Here is a 19,882-nt window from a genome sequence, read left to right as displayed (position 1 = left end):
AATCAGGAGAGTATTTAGCACATGCTTAAAGCAGGGATTGTGGTTTTGTTATGTTTGTACAGCACAGAGCACAAAAGGTCTGGGTATGTGATGAGGTTCTGAAGAACTACAGTAACACAAATAATTTTCAATAATAATAAATTCCATATAAGCCTGTTGGACATAAGGCCATAATTATCTTTAAGCGTATGCTTAAGTGCTTCCCTGAATCAGGCTGTAAACAAAGAAAGGGGCTCCTAGAAAAAGATTTTGATATCAAAACCCAGGAAACAGAATCCACCATAGCTAGATATGATCAGTGGGAGACAAGAGAAAGATGTCAGAAATATCGCCACACGTAAGAGTTGCTAGTAACACAATAAATAGACATGGCAGCTACGGCTGCAGAGCAGGGAAAATCAGTGAAGCCTTGCACTGATACAAAATGCATCTGCAAAAATAATTTGTGGACCTCTGCATCCACATCCACAGATAGTCATGGATATAAAATGGGTATCTGCAAATTTGCAGGGTTCTCGATACAAAATGTGAATCTGGATCTGGATCTGGATCAGCAAAAATGAGTCATGGCTATCCACATCTGAGGATGTAGGTACCTGTGGAAATAAAGCTGGGCTTTAAAGATTTGCAGAGCAGGCCAAGGAAGGGCTAATGGAAATAAGTACTGACAACTCTCAGAAGCAGGGGAGAATGCTAAAGGGCTGTTACAATCAGGAAAAAAACAAAACAAAAACAAAAAAAAACCCTGGAAACTTTGTTTTTCTTCAGATTTTTTTGTTCGACTAGTAAACGCTCATTTCCAGTTTCTTCAAGTTTCAAAATGTACATGGCTAAGAAGCCATGGAATCATATGGTTTGTGAATAAGTCATAGATTGGGAATCAATACTGGGTCTTGCCATGGACATCTTACTGACCTTTGTCAAGTCATTGAACTCCTGAGTTCAGTTTCCCCTTTGATATAAAAATCATACTTCCTTACCTCAAAAGGTTATTGTAATTCATCAATGTGCATACAACATATTGGCCATGTCTACACTACCCCAAACTTCCAAATGGCCATTTTGAAGTTTACTAATGAAGCGCTGAAATGCACATTCAGCGCTTCATTGGCATGAGGGCGGCCGTGGCACTTCGAAATTGACACACCTCGCCGCCGCACGGCTCGTCCCAACGGGTCTCCTTTTCGAAAGGACCCCGCCTACTTCGAAGTCCCCTTATTCTCATCTGCTCATAGGAATAAGGGGACTTTCGAAGTAGGCAGGGTCCTTTTGAAAAGGAGCCCCGTCGGGACGAGCCGCGTGGCAGCGAGCCGCGTCAAGTTTGAAGTGCCGTGGCTGCCCGCATGCTAATGAAGCGCTGAATATGCATTTCAGCGCTTTATTAGTAAACTTCCAAATGGCCATTTGCGTGGCCATTTCGAAGTTTGGGGCTAGTGTAGACGTAGCCATTGAGACAATATGATTGAAGGTAATATAGATGTGAAAATATTATATTTAAAGAAGGGAGAGCTGAATAGAGTGTGAGAGGATACAACTATATCATCTAGAAACAGGGTCTCAATTATAAGAGCATTTCCCTCTACTCCAGCTGAACATTCTTCTTCTGTGACACTTTCATCTTCCTCAAAAGCACAGAGGCTGCCAGATCGGGAGTGGGAAAAATCCTGCTCCATCTTGGAAAGTCTCACTGTGTACCTCCCTGCCTCTCTTAGCTTCTCCAGTTCAGCCATTCTGGTCTCTAAAGCCCTTACAAAGTCTCTGAGGGCCAGGAGTTCCTTGCATAGAATGCACACATATGCCACCAGCCATTTTGGCCAGTAATCATACATGCAGCATTGCATGCAATAAACTCAACACTATTGCTAGACTTCTGCCTGCATTATCTTTTAGCTCTTGAAGCAGTCCTTGGGGGAAGGGAAAACCACTTAGGGGAAGTGTAAAAACAGCCCTACAGCAACAGCATGGCTCTCCCTAAATGGTTATGCACTGACAGCTGCATCATTTAACAGTTCCGAAATCATGATACCGCTGCACTTAACAGCCTAACTGCACAGCTACATCGTGAGCTTGGGGCTCTCAATTTAACTGAAATTCTACAAAGCAGAAGCAAAAGGCCTGATGCGGGAACTCATTTAGGTTTAGTAGAATTATTCCTGATTTATGCCAATGCAATTCAAAACATACATGAGTCCCAGTTCTGCAGCCTTATGTACCAATGTCCATGTGTGAAGAGGCGGAACAAATTGCAGCTTCCAGAAATAGTATCTTTTATCTGATACCACTGAAAATTTATAAGCAAAACGTATGTACATAGCCACTACTCAAACTCTGCTATCAGTTAAGCCTATCAGTAAACCTACAGAGACTTGAGGCGTGCATACACTTAAAACACTGCAGTGGTACAGCTACACGACTACAGCTCTGGTGCTCTAATGATTCAGTGAAGATGCCACTTACCTCAACAGGAGGGGTTTTCCCATCAGCATCGGTACTCCATCTCCACAAGAGGTGATTGCTACAGGTTGAACCTCTCTAGTTCGGCACTCTCAGGACCAGACTGGTGCCGAACCAGAGAATATGCCAAATTACAAGAGGTCAATATTGTCTAACAGCATTACCTACACTTCCACTGTGTGATGGGCTCTTAGAACACATTTAGGGTTAAATTCCAACTAAATAACAGCCCAGAACACCGAGACCCAGGACTGGTGGCTGTAAACAAAACTTTATGGGACTGTGGGAAACTTGGCCACATCCATGATAAGTGAACATCTGGCTAACTAAAATCCATGGTGGACCTCAGATATTGTCGGCCAAGAGAGGACTGAACTAGAGAGGTTCAACCTGTAGGTTGATGGGAAAATTCTGTCTACACCAGGGGTGAGCTCTGTTTAACTGCATTGCTCAGGTATGTGGATTTTTCACAGCCCAGAGTGACACAGTTATACTGACCTAATGACTGCATGTGTACCAGGCCTTAGTTAAAGTCAGTGGAGTTACTCTGATTTACGCCTGAACAAAAGAACAGAATTTGACCAACTTTGCTCAGATTTTTCTCTATTAGTTAACAGAAGTTTAGTCTTATAGTGGAGCTGGAAATATCCAGGGATAGTCAGTATGTTTATTCCAATTTACGCAGTTGCACATATAATATCACATAAAAATACTGCAGGGCCTCTCCTACATTTCACAGCTCATACATGATTATGATTTTTGGTTACTAAATAGAAATCTTATCAGACTGCCTGTACTTTGAGGCAGCTACAGACTCCTCAGTGCAAGTAGATTAAGTATGTATCAGATTAGTACCTTTGGGCAATTGCTATAATAAGATGTTTCCTTATAAGATCAGATAAGCAAGCTATATCCTTGACACATCCTGCTTCCAGACATTGCTGAAGCAATTGATTTCTTGGCCTCTCATGCAATGAACACCAGAGAAAATCTCTGGAGCCAGTCATTAACCAGATGTAGCATAGCAGGGAGTTAGAATTTTTGAAACAGATCCCACGTGGTGTGGAGGAAAACTGCAGTGACGACTGCAAAGAAACTCAGTGCTTTGGGAGAGAGGCGGAGAGATGTATTTTTCAACAAGGCATTCAGTGGACACTTTTCAAACAGCTAGAGGGCAATGATTTTGCTGATGATGTCACCCTCCTTTCAGACCTACATGAAAGCATAGAAGAAAGGGTAGCAACATTAAATAAAACTTCCTCAATGACTGAACTAAGCATTAACAAGGAAAAGACCAAGACAATGAGGATCAACCAGTCCAACAACAACACCATCACACTGGGAGGGGACGACCTGGACGATGTGGAACAGTTCACCTATTTGGGGAGTATTATGGGCAGAGATGGAGGAACAGAGAAGGATATCAACGCCAGGATAGGGAAAGCAACAGCTGCATTCAAGACTCTCCATCCCATATGGAGTTCACAAATAATATATCTGAAGCTGAAATTTCAGATCTCCAACACAAATGTGAAGAGTGGGCTCTTGTATGGATGCGAGACTGGGCGTATTAAAAAGTCTTCAGATAACAAGCTGCAGACATTCATAAACAGATGCCTGAGTTACACCCTTTCACATCAAATGGCAAGACTTTCTCACAAATGGGGAGTTATGGAAGAGAGCAGGACAAGAAACACTTGACATTCAAATCAAGAGAAGAAAGTGAGGATGGCTAAGCCACAGTCTTAGAAAACCATGATCCAGCATAGTCCATCAAGCTCTCAAATGGCACCCGCAAGGAAAATGCAAAATAGGAAGACCTCAGACAATGTGGAGAAGATCTACTGAGACTGAAGGACAACAACTGGGGTACTCCTGGAGCCAACTAGAAGTTTTGTCCCAAGACCGAGTGAAGTGGAGGAGACTTGTAGATGAGCTACGCTCTATTCAGAGTACAGTAGGGCTGCAACATCTGTGAGAGTTCCATGTACAGAAACCTTGCGAATGCTGATTTTTGCGAATACGGGCGGGGGAAGCTCAGAGCCCCAGGGAAGCAGTGGCTGCCGGTGCTCCCCACCCTGGAGCCCCGGGAAGCTGCGGCTGCCTGAGCTCCCCGCCTTGAAGCCCATGAAGGAGCTGCTTGCAAATAATTGAATTTGTAAACCTTAAGTTTACAAATGTGGGGACCTTGCAGTACAAAAGTTTAAGTAAGTAAGTAGTAGTATTCTTTTCAGATGATTGCTATGGAATTTTTGCAGACTCTGAAAGCCACCCCTCTGTAGGAAATCAAATAATAGGTTTTATTATAAAAAGTTTATACTGCTCTGTCAGATTACGTGATATTTTACAGATCATCAACCAGTCCCAGAGAGCTTGCACACTATAGGCAAAGACAATAGCCCAGAACTGGTATGATGTAAGGCTAACTGATGAAACAAAGGGAGAAATTATTTGGTGAGGAGAGGATTAGAGTTGGATTTGAAGAAAAAAAGAGGGTGTTCCAGCCCAGGAGAAGAAGTAATGCCATGAGGCCAAAATAGTGACCAAAGAGAAGGCACAAAAGAGGACTAAACGTACAGAGAGTAGGAGGGAAGTAGAGGAAGAAGTGACCAGAATTATTGGCAGGTAAGGGCTTATATATACAATGTGATGAGGACTCACTAGAGCTGTGTCTACACTAGGCAATAATTTCAAAAATTCAGGCCCTTTTTCAAAGGAGCACATGGCATGTCTACACATGCCGCATGCTCTTTTAAGAACGAAATTGATGTTACATGCCGCAGGAATCGAAAGCACTCTTCCAAACAGTAAATAGGAAGAGGCCTCTCTTTTGATGGCCTTTTTCAAAAGAGGACATGTGTAGAAGCTCTGCATCCTGCTCTTTCCGCATCCTGACCCAGAGTGATGGCCCACCAGGGTGGCCACCCGGGTCTACCTCCCCATGTAAATAGTTCATCCCCCTCCCCCTGTAAATAGTTTGTGACTATATTATGCATAGAAGGCATTAAGAACACGTTTTTGTAGTGTATAATATACCCATTTATTTTTCCCATAACTCTGCATGCTGTGTGCTCGGTGGGTGGGGGGCAGTGTGCAGGAGGTGGCAACGTGGGGTGCGCGGGGGGGGGTGCAGTAGACCCACTGAGGGTGGCAGTAGCAGTGCTCACTGGGGCCTCTGTGCGAAGTATTCACACAGGGCCTCCCAGATGCAGACCCCTTCATGGTGGGCCTGGCAGCTAGAGGTGGTGGCCAGCTGGGGATAGCTCATGGGGACTTAGCTGCCCACCCCAAATGAAGGCCTCCCCCTTATTCTCTACAATATTATGTAGAGCGCAGCAGGCACCCGCCACCTGGGAGACATTAAGGATGCCCACCTCCAAGCATGCCAGAAGGCAGTGCCACCACCCCTTCAACCAGCCGAAGATTTGCTCAACCGCGTTGCAGGTGTGGTTGAGCTGGGTGTTAAACCTCTCTTGGCTGGGGGGTGGTGCGGGCCGCATATGACCGCATGAGCCCAGGATGGAACGGATATGCTGCATCAGCCACCAGGCAGAGGGGCACTGTTGTGTCCCCCAGCAAGATCTCCCTCTCGGGGATGTAGGTCCCCACCTCCGACCAGCAGCACAGGCCCAAGTTCTGGAACACCTATGCGTCGTGGATGCAGATAGGCCAGCCCACACAGATGTCCTGGAATTGGCCCCAGCTGTCCACCATGGCCTGCAGGACAACAGAGTGGCACCCTTTTCAGTTTATATACTGTCTTCCACTGTGCTCTGGGGTGCAGATGGGTATATGGGTCCTGTTGAGGGCCCTGAAGCTATTCAGGAACCTGAGCACTGTGAAACCCATGATGGGTGCATCCAGGTCCCCAGTGCAGACCACCCTCTGTAAGAGCATGGTGTTGAGGTGTGTACCACCTGCAGGGGGACATATGCAACAGTGAGGGTGTGCAGGGTGTGCCAGACCCCACCCTGGCCCAACCCCACCCCATCTCCAGCCTCACCCTAGCCACACCCCAGCCCCACTGTGGCCCGGGTTCCTCAATGGCGCTAATCGATGGTGCCAGCCCTGGCCTATGTGTAGATGCTCCCCTTCAAAAGGGCACCCTAGTGTAGATGTAGCTTAGATGTGTAGTGATATGCCTGAGTGAATCATGCACAATTCATCGGCACAATTTGAAACGTAAGTGATCTAAAAGTGGCTTTAAGATTCATGAAAGGGCTCTGCTGACCAGGTTTTGTGGCAATAGATAGGAATTTCTATACACAGCCCAGTTAAGCAGTGCCAGGTATGGAGGACTCCTACTCTTGAAACAGAGAAAAAGACAATTGCATTAACATAATCTATAAAACTCAGTTTGTTCTATTAACAACATCAAAGTCTCTCTCTGTTGCACGAGATGCTCTATTCAGATGGACTTGTCTTGGAACATGCATGGGGATACTGAGGATGCTCTTGGAGACAATCTAAAGAAGTTGAAAGATGTCTGTATTTGTATTATGACTATAAACAGTATAATTACATGAACTTGTTTTCATTTCATCAGATGTTTATTTGTTATATAATAGTTGGCAATGGAGTCTTCATAAGTCAATGGAAAAAGTTTATGCTTTCTAGTCTAGCATTCTCCTAGATGTTATGCTTGAGCCACCAAAAGTGCCTTGGGATATACTGCATTAAAAAAATTATAAAAACAGGTTGATTTGATACAGTAATTCAAACAGAGAAAATCCTTTAATTGGCCCAGGAATTTTACTTATTGTTTTGATTCAACAGGAAAAAAAACACTTCACAGGTTTCTCTTTTCAGCTGCACTGAACATTCCTTTCAAAATCCAGCAAATTTTAGCATCTTTCACCTTACTGTCTCAGATGACCATGTATCACTTCAGTTAGACATTTCTAACTACTCTGAGTATGGAGCAGCAAGATTATGTCAATCTCTCTTTCAAACAACGTATTTGGATAGACCCGTGTTACCACCTTTGCTCCCGTAGCAAGTCAAAACGTAAATGAGAAGTACAACTATTCAGCCCCAAATGGGGACATGCACTAGAACGCCATCACTTTTCAGTGTCTAGAAGTTTGCTACCTTTATGGATACTGCACGTGTATATTTGATGTTTTGCTTCTAGAATTTCACACTAAGAGGGACTATTATTTCATATGGCAGGTCTTTCTTTCTTTCCTTATTAACAGATCTCCTTGACAGAACTTATTTAAATTAGGTTCGTATCTTCACTCACTGAATCAACAGGGCTATGTCCATTCTACAGAGATCTGTCGACAGACGTTACTGTCGGAAGAGATCTTCCGAAAAAACTGTCGGCAGATCGTGGCCAGACACCACAGTGGATCAAAGTGGATCAAAAAAGTGATCCACTCCGTCAACAAAGAGTGGCCGGACTGCCCAACCCTGTCTCGACAGAATGGCTGACCGGAAGCACAGCAGACAGGGCTGCCTGGTGACCAGCAGGCCTCGTTTGTTGACAGAGGGCCCCCCAGAGTGTCCACGTGGCTTTTTTGTCAACAGATTCTGTCAAGAAAGGAGTTCTCCATGCGTTCTTTTTTGTCAACAGAATGCATTTTTAGTGTGGCCACTCTGTGAGTTTTGTCAACAAAACCAGTATTTTGTCGACAAAACTCTCTAGTGTAGACATAGCTTAGGAGTTCTGTCATTGAATTCAGTGGGATCAGCTTAGTGAGCTACTTCAGTCCAACATTTTTTCTTCCTTCCTCTTAACAGAATACATTTTCTCTGACCTATAAACTAGCATATGGCATTATTTAACTGATTACCTGTGCATTTACTAAAGAAGTTTCTTATCATGGGTTTTATTCTTTCCTTACAGACAGAGTAACTTCTCACCACACATCAGTACCTTCACAGAGGTCAGACCGTGAAAATACTATTGCGCTTTTTCAATGCCCATCAATTCCATCAAGCACTGAGACTTGTTCTCTAATGTTGTACTTCTGGTTTTGGTAATGCAAGATACTACTATTGCTAGTAAGTGTAGCATCCTTCTAATTACATTTGTCTCTGTCACAGGGTGAACTCACCACCACGGTGCTTCCTGCCAGTTGCTGAGGAAATTAGCTTCTTTAGGATGAAACTAGATGCAATTTCATTTTCCCAGTCCATCAACAATGCCACTGCGTCAAGCCAGAGGATACTGAACCAGAAATAACAGCTTTCAGAGCATACTGGACACTGAAACTGTGTACAGCCAATGATTTATTAATCACACATATCATATGGTGGGAGCCCTCAAATAGCAAGGTTTTAATTAAGCCACATGAAGAAAATTTGTCACTGATTATTTGTTGTAGTGGTCAGGGAATGAGAGAGAATTCATATCAGGGCCAGTCCAACCATACAGGCATGCTGAGTGGTCACCTTGGGCAGCATTTGAGACTTTTTGAGACCACAGAACACCAAACAATATTTTTAAAGTGGAACAGCTATGAAAATTTTCTTTCAAAAACAAATGAAGTAATTTAATAAGCTATCATAGCAATGAAGAAGTAGCGTATCTGGTTTTAATAATAGAAAAGATATACATGTGCCCCACACTGTTGCTAGTTGCTACGCCGCCACGGTACACCTGCAAGATGTTCATGGAACAGCAGTGTTATGCAGAATATAGTTTAAGACTATAAAAAATACTGACTCCAGGCACCAGGCTTTAAGGGGCACCAAATTAGATAGAAGTGAATTTTATCTCTATTTAATAATATATTATTAAACAAAACTAACAAATACTATGCTTGTTAGTGCATCATTGCCACGACAGAAGTTAAGTTGTATTATTTATTTCACACTGTGGAGCATGGTTATGTATACACATACAGTTAAAATGTGCCATAGCATAGCTTCAGAAGAGTGCTGCCTGGGTTTGCTGCCTGGGGGCTGGATCTGGCAGGTCAATCATTCCCAGTAGCTCAGCGTTAACCAGTCATACAGCTGAGTCCGTGTTGCTCATTGCTTACTGAAGGCCAGCCAGTGACCCACAACAGCCTGTTCTGACACGAAACAAGTTGTGATCTCGAACACGCTGTGCTCACAAATGTTTTGGACTTGAAAAAACTAGAAAGAGGTTTTAACATGAGTGTAAAAGGAGAATCACAACTTCATGTAAGATTAAGATTGTGTATTTAACACCAGCTATAGTAATAGCAAAGCCCTAATTTTCGAACACCTAGCTGCTAATGTTAACAAATACCCCTTAACATAGACATTCCTTTCCATTCTAATTGCAATAATGTTTGACAATAGCAGAAATTCTGAATTTCTATTACATTTTAAATAGTTTTAAGTGACCACTGAATCGATAAAATAGATTAAAATTTATCAGATTTATGTTACTATGATGTCATCGCAAGTCAACAGGGAAGGTTTCCATAGGTAGAGAGTTACATGCTCTATTGTTCCATGGCATTGTGAATTCACATTTTTTTCTCTTTCCATTCAGTGTTTAATCCACATATAATCATTCTTACTAATCATTTTGATTCATTCATCTTTTTAGTTTAACATAAATAATATTCTACTTTGTTATCGTTATTTATTTTGATAATTTAGTTGAAACAGTTGCTTAAAATTTTTCAGATAATTCACAGTTTGAATGCCATTCTTGACTTCCCATTTTTCTCTGCATTCAGTGTGGGAGGGGGATGTGCCAAAGACAAGTTTGCCTAAGGCAGGCCTGCCACGGGGGGCGGAGGGGAGGGGAGTACAAAGGAGCCAATTGCCTCCAGGTCCCTTTGAAATGCTGTGGCTCTAAGGGGTCAGGGAGTGGGGGAGAGCACTGTGGTCTGGGCGATGCTGCACGCTGATTGTCCTGGGTATGGAGCTGCCCCAGCTCCACATTTTGTCCTGGGGACCATGGTGGCTGTTGACACCACTAGCCTAGGGCACCAAAAACCATTGGTCCAATCCTTACTCATTTACTTATACTGCATCCAGAAAGGCCATGTTTTACCTTTGCTTATGTTTAGGTAAAAAAACAAACAAGCTGTATCTCACACAAATTATATTTTTCTGGGCTCTTCACTTACCACATTAGTGGTACTTAAGGGAGGCAGGGTGGTTTAGAATAATCTATTGCAGTTGTTGAAGGTCAGACAATACTGCACTGTGTTGCATAAGCAAAGGGTGAGCAAAATGGGCTGCGGGCCCTCTAAGGAGAGCATGAAATTTCATAAGGGGGCACAGCACGATCAGCTTACACTCATGAATCTCATTAAAAATGTTGAAATATGTTATTGTTTTGCTGTATGTGCATTCACATTCATATAACAATGAATAAAGTTTTTTGATTCAATGTCCTTATTTTCTTACACAAAGTGGGAGTGTTTTATCATATACATGTAACTGAAATTTCCACCAATTTGGATTACAGTAGACAGGTTGGGGGGTCCTGCTAATATTGCAGAGATGAAAAGTGGGGCCTGACATAAAAAGCTTGCTCACCCCTGGCATTAGCAACTGCTTTATAGTGATCAGAGAGTGGTTGAATTAGTCAGCTCATTTGAGACACTGAATTCACTGAATTCTTTTTTTTTCTAATGGATGGTCACTCTGTGAATATAGATGCTAATCTCTAATTATGGTCTCCTGTTACTGATTTCACTATAAATACTGCACCTTCCATGGAATTATCCACCAACTGTTATTTATCATCTCACAAAAGCTGATTATAAAAATCTTTTATGACAGGTTGCGATGCTGTTTGCTGCTACAATGGCTGGAGCAGAGTTATAGATTAGATTGAAGTCAGATTTGTCCCACTGGCCTTGAAACATCTCAGATAATCCATTCAGTTAGTAGATTCATAGAGGTACTCACTGCCTTTCTTCTGAGGACAAATGCTGCAGCATGGGGCTCAGTCACAATTATTCAAGCTCCAAAGGTATTAGAGTGTATCTGCATTTCCCTGCTAGTTAGCCAACACACTTCAAAATGTTCCTGGTGACATACAGAGCCACAAAAAACACATGACCAGCCTATTTCATGGAGGACCTGCTGTCCCAGTTCCTATCACAACACTTGAGATCAGTGGGCTTGGAACTGCTAACTGGCACAGGGACACAATAAATGGCCTTTTTTACTGAAGGCCTCTGATTCTAGAAGCAGGCTGTCTGCTGAAGGTACATCATCATCACTGAGCTGCAGTATTCCAGTAGCATCAACAGGCCATGGAGGACCAGGTCCCTGTTGAGTGAGGTGCTGTACAAGCACACACCTGGGTTCCATTGTGTTTTTGCCATAACCCTTGACTAAGAGGCCAAGTGTAGCTGCAGCTGATGACATACAGTATTCCAACCTTGCTCCAAGGAAGGAGGAGAAGAGAGATGGTGGTGGGCTGGTCCTATAGCTGGCATAGATTCCTTCCTTCTGCACTGGTTGGGACACTGATGGGCTCGGAGTCACAGTTCTACCCACTCTTTGCTCACCCACCTGTGCAAAGGGGGAGTTGCAGTCCCATGGACACTGCTCTCTCCTTCCCATCCATTGACCGTTATGCCAAGCAAGGGATTAAGGGGGCATTTTAAACCAAACAGAGGCACATCAGTGTATTGGCAATACTTATCCTAGCACAGCCAAGTAAGTTTTCATTTTCTTGTCTGGGGTGCAAGTGAAGAGTTACTTATGGGTGGAGTGTGTTGGAACTTTATTTTTGCAGGGGCACATGGGTGGCCTTCGCAAACTGCCAGCCCAGCCCCACCCACCCTGCATGCCATCAACCCTCTTGGGGCTGGAGAGGCTGAGGCTCAATGCTGCCACCAGGCAGCTGTGGGTAACACATGCCCTCCTGGCCTGGTGGCCCACCCTCACCATGCTCCGGGGAAGGCTGAGGCCACATGCTACCTGCCCTCCCCCTCTCTCCTGGGGCCAGGGAAGGTTGGAGCTGTCTGTACGCTATTGCCTATCCCCCCTCTTCCGCATGCACCAGCCAGGGCCAAGGCAGGCTGGGGCCATCCACTCCCCTCTGGGAGATGGGTAGCTTGCTACTACAGGGCACCTCCTAAATATGAAGTTCTGTCTATCAGGTACATTATCATTTGGCATCAATCAAAAATAAGTATTAAAATAGAAGTGCCAGTAAGCTTGCTTCTCTGATGCAGAGCTGCTTTTCAAGGGAGCAGAGTCTCATACTGGTCCCATGTGGTTGAATCCAACCTAGTTATATTTCTGAAACTGTTTTTCCCCTTCCAGTTAAGGAAAAAAGGGAAAGGGACCTAGGGCCAGGTACTGGAGCATGCAGCAGTTGTACAAGGGACCTTAAAGCTGCGTTAAATGGGCAGCTGATTATAAGATTCCCCTGGCATTTGGTGAGGGGTGGGGAGGATAATCAGCTCTCTTAAAGCCAAGCAGACAGTTCTCCGCCAACCCCTCCTAGTTCCCTTCCCAGCAAGGGGAGACATAGATCAGAGGAGGCAGCTCACATATTGGGTCACAGCATGCTTTGCCCCAGAGATCCATGCAAGCCAAAGAAACTGTGCAAGCCAAAGGGATGGTGCAACCTGCACAAACCTATGCCATGCTAATTTGCTCTGGAGTAATTTTGGATCCTAGTTCGACCAAGGAAAGGTGGGGACTGAAATGAAGCTTAGAATTACCTTTGACTTCTGCCCTCAGCTTCGCCAAATTCTGCTCTAGTACAACTGAGGAGTTAGTCCCTAAACCCAGTAATGAGTAGCAGAGGTCCATATGAATGCTGTTAGGTCCAAATTGTGACACCCTTACTCCCTCTGAATAGTACCTTGCTCTACAGGTTGTCTCATTGATTGAATGGGACTGTTATTGTCTAAGGAGCTGTTCAGCATGAAAAAGATATCACAAATATGTCTCTTTGTCCGTTGGCTGAATGAACCAGGGTCTATGTTGCTCTATGGCTGTTCAGCACCACAGCTGAGTAGGAAACAATCTCTCCATCCCATGAAATTTATCAAGATTCCAATTTGCCAATCATGCATTAGGGCAAAACCGATACCCTTCAAAGCTTCCTGATAACCCAGAATAGGCAGGTAATCAGGGCACACATCTGAATGAGGCAAAGCATGAACGTAACATGAGGCTCCCACATCCCAGGCTACCAACCCAGCTCTACTGGGGTGAGTCACTGTCTCAAAAACACATACTCATTTTTATTTTTATGAGAAACAACATTGTGCCCTGAGAAATCTTTCCCAACCAGAGTTTTACTGAATTTGATACATCCCTGCAAAAAGTTTTGTTTCTGACAAATCAGCATTTTTTATACAAAACTGTTTTGTCTAAAATGCCCCAACTAGATCCATTCAACACAACAGAATCCTGATTCAAGTCCAGTGCTCCAGGTGTTCCCATATTATAATCAGAGTTTGCCTAATTAAAGATACCTGAATAGGGCTCTAAACTACAACTTCAAGCTGTTAGGAACATCATCCCTGATGAGACCAAGGCACAAATGGTTGCAGAGCTTTGTGACTTTGTCCTCACCCATAACTATTTCAGATTTGAGGACAATTTATACCTTCAAATTAGTGGCACTGCTATGGGCACCTGCGTGGCCTCACAATATGCCAACATTTTTATGGCTGACCTGGAAAAATGATACCTCAGTTCTCATCCCCTAGCACCCCTCCTCTACTTGCGCTACATTGATGACATCTTCATCATGTGGACCCATGGGAAGGAGGCTCTTGAAGAGTTCCACTGTGATTTCAACAGTTTCCACCCCACCGTCAATCTTAGTCTGGACCAGTCCACACAAGAGATCCACTTTCTGGACACTGCTGTGCCAAATAAGTGATGGTCACATAAATACCACCCTATACTGAAAACCCACGGACCTCTGTGCTTATCTACATGCCTCCAGCTTCCAGCCAGGGCACACTACACAATCTATTGTATACAGCCAGGCACTAAGGTACAACCGCATTTGCTCCAATCAAATCAGACAGAGACAAATATCTACAAGACCTTTACCAAGCTTTCCTGAAACTACAATACCCACCTAAGGAAGTGAAGAAATACAGATTGACAGAGCCAGACATGCACCCAGAAGCCACCTGCTACAAGACAGGCCTCACAAGGAAAACAAGAGAACACCACTGGCCATCACATACAGCCCCTAGCTAAAGCCTCTCCAGCACATCATCAGTGATCTAAAATCCATCCTGGACAATGATCCTTCACTCTCACAGACCTTGGGAGTCAGGCCTGTCCTCACCTACAGACAGCCTACCAACCTTAAACAAATTCTCACCAGCAACTACAGACCACAACACATTAACTCTAAACCTGGAACTAATCCCTGCAACAAACCTCACTGCCAATTCTGCCCACATATCTACACCAGCAATATCATCACAGGACCTAACATCAACCATACCATCAGGGGCTCTTTCACTAGCACAGCTAGTAATAATATATATGCCATCATGTGCCAGCCATGCCCCACTGCAATTTACATTGGCCAAAGTGGACAGTCTCTATGTAAAAGAATAAACTGGAATAAATCAGACATCAGGAATGTTACCATACAAAAACCTGTAGGAGAACACTTCAATCTCCCTGGACACTCAGTAACAGATTTAAAAGTACCAGTCCTACAACAAAAAAATTTCAAAAATTAAATGGAGAGAGAAATTTCTGAGCTGCAATTCATTTGCAAATTTAACTCCATCAACCAAGGATTAAACAGAGACTGGGAGCGGTTGGTTCATTACAAAAGCAGTTTCTCTGCTCTGGATGTTCACACCTCCACATTAGAATCTGACAATGGGCCACATTCCCCCCGACTGATCTGACTTGTTTTCTCCTCTCTTGATGTTCAATACTACTACACATTAACTACTGATAATGGGCCATTTCCACCCGGAATGAATAGACCTCGTGAGCTCTGGCCCTCCCCTCACTGAGACCCCCCTCTTTAAATCCTCCTCTGAACCCCTGACCCTCACTCATGCATCTGACAAAGTGGGTCTTTGCCCACGAAAGCTTATGCTCCAAAATTTCTGTTAGTCTATAAGGTGCCACAGTATTTCTTGCTGTTTTTGAAGATACAGACTCACACAGCTACCTCTCTGGTATATGGTATAACATGGCCTCCTTAGCACACCAGGCTTTCTTATCATTCCCTTTTATCTCTATGAGTTTATCAGAATAAGTATTTGGCCTTGATTCATCCATGTGCCAGTGCTGATCCCAAGAGAGGCAAGGATCAAGAAAGGAGGCAGGGCACCACCCCTCTGGCCAGCAGCCCATTCAGCCCTTGATGTGGGTTAGAGGAGACACAGGGGATACCTGAAGTTACCCCCAGACTGCAATGGTCTCTATTCGTCCATCTGGCTGATGGGGAGAGCTGAGGTACAGATAGCTACCCACCACACTCCTGCACTAGGGCTCACTATGCTGGCTTTGTGCTTACCCAGACTCCCCCAAAGCCAGGGTAAGAGGAACTTTACTGTTGCTTTCCAGTCTATCTTTCAATGTCTTAGTGAATGGGGAGGAGGAGAGAATTCTCCTGCCAGGATTAGCCCCATATTGATTATAGATGGAAAACAACTAACTACTAGGTCTTCTAGTTCATCCCCCAGAAATGCACGGCTATGTTGTTTAGAGCTTTTTGTAATGTTTTGTTCAGTCTTGTTTTAAATATCCAAGGCTATGGGTCTACCACCAAATCCCGGGTGGGGTTATTTCTTAGCTCAATACATTCTATGCAGTTTTTCCTCTAATTTTTAAATCCAAGTGTAGAATAAATATTGTTACGTGAACTGAGACGTGCAGGTGTGGATCACCAGTAGAAACACGATATCTGTTAATCAGCTGGGTGGCATTTGAACCTCTCCTGGGTGGCTGCTGAATCACTCAGCTTAGAGGGAACACTGTTCTTATGACCTGTTTTTTTTCTTAATATTAGCATAAATTTCCCTTATTTAAATTTAACCACACTATTTCTGGTAATACCTTTAGCCAATTGTCAGTTCCTTACTCTCATTGGCATTTACACCATTGAAAATATTTTTCATGAATCATTTGAACAACTGAGCTGGTATAGTCTTTAAAACTAAAGTTGATTCGAAGAGACTACACAAGCTCCATAACCCAAGCTGACATTAATTAACCCGCTGCGGACTGTCAAAACAAAAATTTGCATGCAGTTCAGATTTCCATTGGTTAAAATGTACTGCTCCAGGGACCTCTCTATAACATCAGCTTATCTCACTGCTTGAAATTTAGAAAGTAGGACATTGCAGGAACTTACTGTCACTGAAGCACAGATAATAAGGTTTGAAAGAGATTTCTTGGTCATTAATGTACCTTCCCTCCTCCCCTTGCACTAGTACAGCATTTTCTTCTATATTGAACTCTTAAGGGTTAAGTGATGAGAGAGGGAGGAAGAAGAAAATCATGGGTCCGATCATGTTCTGACACTGGTAAACTTCCAATAACTCCTTAAGCATGTGCTTCCATCCCAGGTTCCTCCTGCCAGCAGTTCCTCATTTTAATCATACACCCACAGCAACGCAGATCTTTAAATTCAGCAATTCTTTCTCAGGTTTCAGCAAGTCATTGGCAGCCTGAGCTATTTTGGGGATATTTTCTCCACTGCAGATGCAGCTAAGGAAAACGCAGGGAGCATGCTAAAGACCTGCAGCTATTTGCCTTGTACAATTTGCTCATTTTTCTTTATTTCTTTGTTTTCCTGCACCGATCAGTTAAAGGACAATCTCCCTTGCAAACAAAATTCCCGGAGCCTGATTAGCAGGACTGAAGGCTCCCAGAAACGGATTGCCTGCCAGCCACAGCACGGTAAGGACATGGACACTTTTGACTAGCTTTGCATTGCAGTTTTGTAAGCTTTGCTTAACGTGTGTGTCCATCACTTCCAAATCAACACTGCTGGCATGGCAGGCAGTCTACAGCTCCTGGTCTCCATTTTCATTCCCTAACATCCTCAGCACTTGTAAGTAACACATTTATACTCAGCGTCTTTGTATGTTCTAGAAAGCAACGATGGATACTGATTTCATGCTGTTCCAGCCTTCTCTTTCCCATTACTTTTCAGCACATTTTGGAGAGCTGTCATTTTTAACCACGATTGAATTGTGTATTATGTCTGTTGCCTGAGCTCCCTTGATAATAGGCTGAATGTCAATTTTGTTATTTAGCTTAGTAAATGACTAGCTCTGGGGCTTGTTTCATGTACTTTAGGCAGAAACATTATAAAAAGGATCCCATATTGCTGCTATACAGCTATATACTGTACATTGCTTTCTTGTCTTATGTACAAGCTTTTGCTACAGCATTTTAAAGCTGCCGTGTAGTAGCGTGTTAACACTACAAAGATAGCTCAGGTATACCACGAATGCTAAGGTAGCAGACCTATTTATACAAAAAAAAGTGTTTTACCTTGTAGTTCTCTTTTAGAAATGTGTGAATTAAGCTCTGCCTGGTGGTAAAATTCCCATTTTACAACACATACAGTTTGATTGAAATTGTAGTGAGAACAGTTTAATATCCTCTGGAACTTTATTTATATGTACCACCCCAGAAAGATGAAAACTGTTTATTTCTGAGGAATCTGCAATCCAAATTCTAGGACTGCCTGCAGACAGTAAATGCAAATGATTTTTTTTTCTTCTTTACCTCTCTAAAGGCCTTTTGGAAAAACTGGAATAGCTTTAAGCTGTCATTTAATGGTTGGTGATCCATTATTGCAACAAAAACAGAAGTTCCCTGAGGGCTTAATGTTTCGCATCCAAATATTTGATTGCATCTCAGTGTGTTGTCCTATTAAGAGAGACGTTTTAGACAGCGTGAGATAGCACTAGAGGTAGGGAGGCCTTCTAACAGAATAAGCAATAACTGTCTCCTATATCTACTGGCAGGACAGGAAGACAGCATAATGTACAAATGAAGTCCCATAAGGAACATTTCCTATTAAAGGGCTGAGAAATTGCATCTGCTGTGGAAATAAAAGTTTTACATGCTCAATCTTGCCCCTCCAGCTTTTGATAAGATAGATATCTATTTCAGGTTTTTACCTGGAAAATGTCCTGTCAGAGGTTTTCTGCAACAGGGTGGATTTAAGGAAGGGGGAGATACAATGGTATGTGAATGTGAGAGCACAGAAAGGTACAGTGGCCAATACATTCAGGAACAACACAATGAATCTCAACAAGCAAGATTTTTAGTCAAGGCTTTGTTTTTGGTCCTCCATGGGATGGCGTTATATGAAAAGAGAACAAATAGTTAAGGTACAAAAGGTATACATGAAAATTTAAAAAATGTAAAAAAAACCAAAACAAAACCCAAGCTGAACACTTTGGATTACAAACCAATCTGTTGGCCTGATCCCAAGTTCACTGAAGTCAATGAAAAGACTTCCATTTACATCAGCAGCCTTCACGTTAGACTTTAGGTGCAGAGTTTTGTCTCCTGAATTGGCCTCTCTTCGAAGGTTTGGGGGGCCAGAGGGACAGCAGCCGTGCGTGCTGTTAGGAGTGAGGAGAAAGTGCACAGACTACATGAATCACTCCTCTGCCCCCTTTCCTCACTGGCCAGGAATGAGTGGCCTGCACACACACACATACTTCCTCTCGCTCCCTGATAGAGGAACAGGAAGAAGAGAAAACAGCATCCCAGTACACACGGCTGCTGCCCTCACTATGCTCCTGACACGGTGCCCTTGCTCTCTCCCTGTTGATTACCAATTGACATGGTCTTTCCTACAATTCTTTTGAATGCCTGACAGGGCCTTTGAGCCCTGACTCTGCTTTCAAACTACTGAGTCTCAGATGTATCTCCATTGAACCTGGCAAAACTGAACTGGTCTAAAGCTAATGAGAGACTCAGGTCTTTAACCCCACTCCAACCTCGTTACTCCATCCTAAATAGCTGAACAAGGCAGGAGGCTAGTACCTGGTTTGCTGGGAATCTTGAAGAGGCCCTATACCTCATCACAGAAACTGAAGGCCTAAAGACATATATGTCATTATATTCGAAAGAGCTATTGCTAACAGCCAGGTTATTAAACCAGCTGCTTCTCACTGTCAATGGAGGATTGGATATGAGTTATCAGGAGGGTTACAATGCAAATGCATAACACCAGAATTTGAAATCCAAGCAATTTCACGTGATAAAACTCATTACCCTGGTAAACTCACATGGATGTCACTGACTGTAAGTGGAGCTTGTTTGGGCTTATTTCAGAAAATTATTTTAAACTGTGCCTTTAAAGAGAGTTAATATTAGAGAAAGAGATTATGAATGGGCTACTCTACAATACTCTGCAACTTAATCCAGAAAGGAAATGACCTCTAAAATAAAAATTGGATGGGATCAAGATAGATTAACTTTTCATCTTTACAATAGACTACATTGTGATGCATTCTCCTTCTGAAAACTGAAGACTCTTACTGACATTAGT

The 19,882-nt window shown here is 43.3% G+C and overlaps 1 protein-coding gene across 2 annotated transcripts in view; it reads left to right on the top strand.

Moving 5' to 3' along the window:
• The first annotated feature begins 17,090 nt into the window (after positions 1-17,090).
• Positions 17,091-19,882, top strand: part of AMMECR1 (AMMECR nuclear protein 1) — a 148,125-nt gene continuing 145,333 nt past the window's right edge. Inside the window, exon 1 of one of the 2 annotated variants that reach the window (XM_075007449.1) lies at positions 17,091-17,262. In XM_075007449.1, coding sequence (XP_074863550.1) covers positions 17,091-17,262 — 172 coding nt within the window. The remainder of the gene's footprint in view (positions 17,263-19,882) is intronic. The other variant, XM_075007450.1, reaches the window with a different exon arrangement.

Source organism: Carettochelys insculpta, chromosome 13, assembly GCF_033958435.1.
Source record: "Carettochelys insculpta isolate YL-2023 chromosome 13, ASM3395843v1, whole genome shotgun sequence".
NCBI classification, from domain to species: Eukaryota; Metazoa; Chordata; order Testudines; family Carettochelyidae; genus Carettochelys; species Carettochelys insculpta.
This window is presented reverse-complemented; position numbering and strand designations above follow the sequence as displayed.